General features: G+C 43.9%; 1 protein-coding gene across 1 annotated transcript in view; it reads left to right on the top strand.

Moving 5' to 3' along the window:
- Positions 1–294: 294 nt before the first annotated feature.
- The window catches only part of LOC126095258 (ufm1-specific protease 2), an 81,175-nt gene continuing 73,370 nt past the window's right edge, over positions 295–8,099 (top strand). Inside the window, exon 1 of the mRNA XM_049910014.1 lies at positions 295–444. Coding sequence (XP_049765971.1) covers positions 394–444 — 51 coding nt within the window. The 5' untranslated portion in view covers positions 295–393. The remainder of the gene's footprint in view (positions 445–8,099) is intronic.

Genomic DNA, 8,099 nt, shown 5'->3' with positions numbered 1-8,099 from the left:
TTTGAAATCAATTATGGAATGTTTTTATGTGACTCGTAATGGCTTGATGTGTCGTGACGGTCTGTGTGAAATACCTTTAACGTGATCGAAAAACACAATGGGTGACTACATGACAAGTGAAACACTACATCATAGCTCGTTAGAACTGAACAAAACAGGCAGTGCGCGTTCTTCTAAGATGTAGAACTTGCTGATACACTGTAAAGATATTATCGAGCTTGATAGTATAAAATATAGAAGTTGCATCCGAGGTCGATGGATTTTGTTGCAAACTTTGTACAGAGATCTAGCACTAAATTGCTGCCAGAGTTTATTGATATCATTGGTGATTCCAGAGACAGTGTTGTGGTAGTGTTTTGATTAGAAACGTTTAAAGATTGAGATTTAGAGAAAATGAATAAGGGAATTAGTCCTGAAATTAGAATAACAAAAAATTTTTTGGAGGTAAGGTGCCCCCTTTTCCTACAAAGCGTCACTGTGCTGAAGTTAAATTTCATTTTCTAAAGCGGAGTGGAATAGATGCTTTACTAGAAACCATATGCTAATGGAAGACGTGTTTACTGCCATGTTAATGATCTGTCAAAGTATGAACAGGAAACGTATTGTTTTTGCCCCATGATATTTGTTATTGAAATAAGTAAGGTGTGATACGTTGAGCAGGGTACAAAGGAAGAATAGTTACTGTAGGTATTAGGTGATAATGTAATGTGATTATGTGACTGACACTGCTCCTTACAGATGTATTTTTTAGCCGGAATTAAGTTAATGGTTAGTTGCTACATAAGGAGCCAAATTCTTACGTTGTACTTGCGTTTAAATTGACTTCGATGTATCCCATTATTCAAAGAAGGCTTTTATATCAGTCATAAACATTGACACGCATACAGCCTCAGCAGAAAGAGCATTACAGTAAAAATGGACCATTACTTTCGAAATTCCATTTGTTTAACCCTCGGGCCACACCGATATCTATCCCTTACTTTGCTTTTTATATTTCCCAGATCTGTATGTAACAGTACTGGACAAGGAGGCAGCAGTGACTGAGTTTCGACCATTCTTGTATGTTTGGTTTCTTAGTGTGTTGGTCGTTTATGTTATAAGAATGACCGTTATGTGAAATTAACAAACCAAGTATAGCAATAATTATTCTATATGTCGTGCAGGTAGATAACAGATCAAGCAGAGATGAATATAAGTAGGGACTGAACACTGTAAAAGCACTATTGAGAACCCTCAAGCCACATGCAACAACAACAAAAGGAACTTAATAAGAGCATTTAATTTCAAACCCCAGTAAACAGATACATTCCAGAACAATCAGTAGGACCATTTCATGGACTACACACGATCTGGAATTATGTTTTTTCAAAACACTAATAAAGTTTTGATCATGTTGCATTGACAGTCTTCTCGAGAAAACCAAGAGTGGATGACAAAATATGAGCTATGTATGGATACAGAATGATAATATTATTGTGTGCAGCTTTTACATTGCTTCTTCAGTGCCACTAATCTCCTCAAACATGCACGCTTTTCCTTCTTGCACACGTAACAAGCACAGATTTTCTCATCGCTATCACCAGTTTTACACAATTGACTCTATGTCGTATGCACGACAGGTAGGATCGGACGCTTCGGTTGATCCCTAATAGTCACACATATTTCCACATTAGAGTAGGGGCATAATAGAATGGTTGAACCATATATTAGCACCTGGCCTTGCTTTCTGTAGCTTTCCCTATACTGCTCAGCACATCTGCAGCACAAAAAAAGGTGTAAACGACTCTATCTACACGAGTATGAAGGTCACAACCCTCAAAACATACAATGTAAATATTCATGATGATTATTTACTTTTTTGTTGGTTTCAGATATATAGGCTTTAGGCCGAGGTCTAAGGCATATTTCTGCACATAATGTTGCATCTCCTAATGCTGGAAACAGCTGCAGAGACTATAAAGACTTTGTTAGTTGTTACTCAGGCACAAACAAGCATGGAAGGCCAAACTGTTTGTATGCAACTGTGCAATGGTTGGGTTGTGATGTCATTCAACCACTGCTTAAGAACACAGAGTCACATCGAGGTGTGTTATGGAGCTTGTACTGCCGAGCAGTTGGTGCTGTTTTCTTTATTCAGCACAAGGCCCACCCCTTCACTAATTTTAGTCATTCTCCCTATTTGTTGAAGTAGTTTCTGTGGTTTGGAATTTCTATGGCTTGTCTGTATGTCCTAATGTGGTGATGGTTGGACTTTGATAAAACTGCAATATCAGAGAATCAAAATTGTTGGTTCCTTGGTCTCACTGCATGATTTGCAAGCAACAAAGTCTCTCTAACCTCTGAGGATGTCCCTAGCATTAGAAGGCAAAACACTGGGTACAGAAACATACCTGAGACCATGGCCCAATCTCTGTTCAACTACAATCACAGCATGGAAGTACTGATCATGAAAGCCTACATTGTATGTTTTGAGAGTTTTCAGATTTGTAATCATTGATATACAGAGGTATACATGTGTATTTTGCTTGCTGTAGCAAGTTTTCTGATTTCCACATCTACACAATTACCCTGCAGTTTACACTTAAGTGCATGGCAGAGAGTTCATCGAACCACCTTCTAGTTATTTCTCTACCACTCCATTCTCAAACAGCATGCAGGAAAAATGAACACTTAAATGTTTATGTGAATGCTCACATTTCTCTTTATTTTATTATGATGACCATTGCTCCCTGAGTAGATGGACACCAACACAATATTTTCCCTTTAGGGGAGAAAGTTGGTGATTGAAGGTTCATTAGGAGAACAAGTGCCACCCCAACTTGCCTATCATATTTGTGGTACTCTCTCCCATGTTTTTCAATAATACAAAATGAGTTTCCCACGTTTGAGCTTTATCGATGTCCTCTGTCAAGCCTACCTGACGCTGATCCCACATGGTGCGCTATACTCCAGAAGAGGACAGATGAGCATTATGTTGGCAAAAGTTTTTGATGGTGCTGAGCCACAGTCATGCACTGTTTTGAAAGAATAAACTGTCATTTGACTGTGTATTACTGTATTTAGCTTCTGTACCATCTACATTTCAGCTTTTATGTCATTATCTTGTACAATGCTAAAAGTTCTTAGACCATTAACATGTCATATCTGATGTGTTAGTGGTCGATAGTACTCGATAGTGGCAGAAAAGCTGAAATCTAGATAATGCATAAGATAAAGTAATACACAGTCAAATGGTGGTTTATTCTTTCAAAAAAATAGTGTAGGCAGTCTCTGCCAATAAATCCCAGCCTTCAGTTTGCTTCTCCCACAACATTGTGTGATCATTCCAATTTCAGTTATTTGTAATTACCATCCCTAAGTACTTAACTGAATTCACAGCCTTTAAATTTAAGTTATATTTTGAAGGTATCGTCTTTCTTTTGCAGTGAGAATTTACCATTGACCATTACCACTAAACTTGGAGAAAGCTGTAAAATAAAATAAGTACAAATTCATACATTTATACAAAAGTTGATGCGTGAAGCATATAACTTTAACTATCATACAGTAGCAAAAGATTGTACCGAGAATCCTAGTAAATTCTGATCACTAACTGGGTTGTGCAACAGACCTCTGTTTGACCACCACAAGGAGGACATAGATATGGGCATCTTTGGCATTCAAAAGAAGCTGAAAGAGTTGAAAACAACCAAGTCACCATTATTAGAGATGACACAGTTGAATAAGTAATAGTGAGTAAAAGACATTTAGTGCCAGTAACTATATTTGCAGTTCCAGGTAAAATACAATAAACACAAAAAAACACAACAATCAAGGAACATTATATTACACACACACACACACACACACACACACACACACACACACACACACACACACACTCAGAGTGTACAACAGCACCAGAGAGGTGTATTATATTCCACATGATGCATTTTGCCACTGTCTCTCACGAAATATATTGTTCACACAATTCCAACATCCCCCCCCCCCCTTTGAAAATGTATTTAGTGGTTTGCCTTCACAAGATAAACCAAATAGCCCCACAATCTTTTCAAACTTCTCTTTGTCCAAGGGTTTTATCAGAAGGTCAGCCAACATGTCTTCTGTGCGCAGGTAGTCCATGGCAATGTTCACTTGCCCCCTGCGGGTCCAGGGGTTAGAATAGGCCCAAGGTATTCCTTCCTGTCATACAGGGCAACTAAAAGGAGTTTCACGTGTTTCGACCTTTATGTGATGATCCCCTTTAGGGTTTGACCTCCATTCTTCAAAATTTTCCCGAAGAGCGAGCCAATTGGGGAAGGGCGCCTTACAAGGTGCATTGTGTCCATCATGCATTGGGATCTTTAACCCACTTTATCAGCGTCACATTGCAGTCCTGCCCATTCTCCATCTCTTGGGTGAGGATACTTTACTGGTTCCTGGGTGCGTTTTCCACCATGCACTATGCAGTGTTGATTTCTGCATTGACGATGACCATGGACTTCTTTGCACCTGATATCCAGCACAGTAGCCAACCCGTTGTAGTGGGGCCGCCATGTATCCTGTTGGTTGTAGCCCCTGACGACACAGGGATCACTCTGCTGATGCCTGCGCCGTTAACTCCCCATGTATGCCAAGGGAGGGGTAGATGCCCATCCCCCTGGAGCTTCGGGACTCCCGGCAATGACCATCCTGCCAGGTGTGGGTCGGAGTGGGTGGCATCAGGGTGGATGACGTGATGAAGCATAGTCCATCATCTCTTGAGGGTGGTGAAACACCAGCAGTCTCTAAGTGATCATGAGCTCAATCAACGCACAGAAGTATGACCCCAAATCGTTCCCCTCCCTGGTCACACCATGGGAGAAACGTCAAGCTAAGGATAGCAGCAGATCTTATTTGCCCTCCTACCTTGTATGTTCGAGAGTTGATGGGGAATCTTTCATGATGATGAAGCCTCAGTTTTTTGTTAAGCATTTAGAGGACAAGTTCAGGGAGGTGGAGGGCTTGTCCAACATGAGATCTGGGTCAATTTTGATCAAAACAGTGTCCTTCGCCCAGTCACTGGAGTTACTCGCTTGTGACAAGCTGGGAGATATTTCTATAACCATCACGCCCCATAAGAGCTTAAATATGATCCAGGGTATCATATTTCACAGAGACCTTCTTCTGCAGTTGGACAATGAGCTGTGTGTCAATTTAAAGTGGCGAGGTGTACATTTCGTCCATCATGTCCACCGGGATCCGAAGGATAATCAGGTCACCACTGGTGCCCTCATCTTGACAATTGACGGTGATACATTGCCTGAGAAGGTCAAGGTGGTGGTCTACCGGTGTGGTATAAAGCCCTATATCCCTCCTCTGATGCAGTGCTTTAAGTGCTGGTAGTTCGGCCATATGTCTTCCCGCTGTACTTCCAGCATCACATGCCGAGATTGTGGACGCCCATCACATCCCAATACTCCATGTGCCCCACCTCCCATCTGTGTCAACTGCGGAGAGCACCATTCATCTTGCTCGCCTGACTGCAGGATTCTCCAGAAAGAAAGGAAAATCGTGGAGTACAAGACCCTGAGCAGACTGACCTACATTGACGCTAAGAGAAAATTTGAACGCCTGCATCCTGCACATATGATATTGTCTTACGCCACTGCTGCAACAGTTGTGGCACAATCAGCTCTGCCCACCCAGGTCACCTCTCAGAGCCATAAGACTACACCTGCCTCCTTGATAGTGGGGGGCATTTCCCTCCCTGTTGCTCCTGCACCACCTACTTCGGGAGCAACACCCCCCCCCCCCCTCCCCCAACCATCGGGGACATCCATCCCTACTCCTAAGCTGGAGAAGCATAAGTCTTCTTCGGCTTCTTTCGCTAGGAAGGGATCCCTTGGGTCACTCGCTTCCCAGGTTTTTCTCATGGGAAAGACGACACCCGCTAGTGGCTGAAGAGCCCAAAAGCAGCTGGTCGTAGGGCTTCACACTCATCCTCAGTCCCGGAGACTGAGCTAGTGAAGTCCTCCTAGCCAGGTAAACCCAAGGAGCAGTGAGAGAAATCCAAAAAGAAAACCCCTAAGACCAAGGAAACTGCAGTGGCACCAACACCACCGCTACCTACGAGCTCTATGGCTGAGGATGGGATGAAGATTTTGGTGTCCGCTGAGGACCTAGATCTCGCTAGACCCTCAGACACAAATGGATATTGACTGCTCAAGCAATAAATAGGTGGCAGCAGGTGACTCTGAGGCATAAACTGCCTCATTGAATGTTCCATGCCTTCCCAGTCTCACAATGCCATACTCCAGTGGAACTGCGGCGGTTTTTTCCACCACCTGGCTGAGCTATGGCAACTGTTAAGCTTTACACCTGCTATCTGCATTGCCCTCCAGGAAACCTGGTTCCCAGCAATGCGGACCCCTGCCCTCCACGGCTATAAGGGATATTACAGGAAACGTAGCGACTATAATTGAGTGTCAGGTGGAGTTTGTGTTTATGTCCGAAACTCAGTCTGTGGTGAACATGTGCCCCTTCAAACCCCTCTTGAAGCTGTAGCTGTCAGAATGACGACACAGAAAATAACTGTCTGCAATGTATATCTTCCTCCAGATGGTGCAGTACCCCTGAATGTATTAGCTGCACTGATTGACTAACTCCCTAAACCTTTCCTACTTCTGGGAATTTTTAATGCCCATAACCCCTTGTGAGGTGGTACCATTACTTTCACAATTCGACCTCTGCCTCTTAAGTGCTGGGGCCGCCACACATTTCAGTGTGGCTCATGGCAGTTACTTGGCCATTGATTTATCAATTTGCATCCCAGGACTTCTCCCATCTATCCACTGGAGAGCACATGACTATCTGTGTGGTAGTGATCACTTCACTATCTTCCTGTCACTGCACCAGCGTCAGGCACACAGATGCCTGCCCAGATGGGCTTTGAACAAGGCAGACTGGGGAACTTGCACCTCTGCTGTCACTACTGAATCTCCCCCACACGGTAACATCGATGTGATGGTTGAACAGGTGACTAGCACAATTGTTTCTGCAGCAGAAAACTTGATCCCTCGCTCTTTAGGGTGCCCGAGGTGTAAGACAGTCCCTTGGTGGTCGCCAGAAGTCGCTGAAGCAATTCAGGAGCGTCAGCGAGCTCTACAGCGAGATAAGCAGCACCCTTCCCTGGAGCACTTTATAGCCTTTAAACAGCTAACGGCTCCGTGCCCGTGTTCGCTACCTTATCAAACAACAGAAGAAGAAGAGTTGGGAGAGATACGACTCCACCATTGGGTGCCACACGTCACCTTCCCAAGTCTGGGCAAAGATCAAACATCTTTTTGGATACCAGGCCCCAACAACTGTCCCAGTGTTACCATAAATGGCGAGTTATGTACCGTCGCAAACGTGATTGCCGAGCACTTTGCTCGAGCCTCTGCGTCGGAGAATTACCCCCAGCCTTTCGCACATTCAAACAGCGGCTGGAAGGGAACATCCTCTCATTCACTACATGCTTCAGGGAATCCTATAACTCCCCATTTACAGAGTGGGAGCTCCTCAGTGCCTTTGCACATTGCCCCGACACAGCTCCTGGGCCTGGTGGCATCCACAGCCATATGATAAAACATCTCTCATCTGACTACAAGCAACATCTTCTCATCTTCTTCAACCGGATCTGGAGCTATGGCGTCTTTCCATCACAGTGGCGGGAGAGCACCATCATTCCGGTGCTCAAATCCGGTAAAACCCACTTGATGTGGATAGCCATCGGGCTCACCAACGTTCTTTGTAAGCTGCTGGAACATATGGTATGTCGATGGTTGGGTTGGGTTCTGGAGTCGTGTGGCTTGCTGGCTCCATGTCAAGACGGCTTCCGCCAGGGTCCCTCTACCACTGATAATCTTGTGTCCATCAAGTCTGCCATCAGAACAGCCTTTTCCAGACAGCAACACCTGATTGCCATTTTTTTGACTTACGTAAAGCATATGACACGACTTTGCGACATCATATCCTTGCCACATTGTATGAGTTTGGTCTCCGGGGACTACTCCCGATTTTTATCCAAAACTTCCTATCGCTCTGTACTTTCTGTGTCCAAGTTGGTGACTCCCATTGTTCCATCCATATCCAGGAGA

This window comes from Schistocerca cancellata, chromosome 8, assembly GCF_023864275.1.
Source record: "Schistocerca cancellata isolate TAMUIC-IGC-003103 chromosome 8, iqSchCanc2.1, whole genome shotgun sequence".
NCBI lineage: Eukaryota > Metazoa > Arthropoda > Insecta > Orthoptera > Acrididae > Schistocerca > Schistocerca cancellata.
The sequence above is the reverse complement of the archived record's forward strand: the minus strand, read 5'-3'. Positions and strand labels throughout refer to the sequence as shown.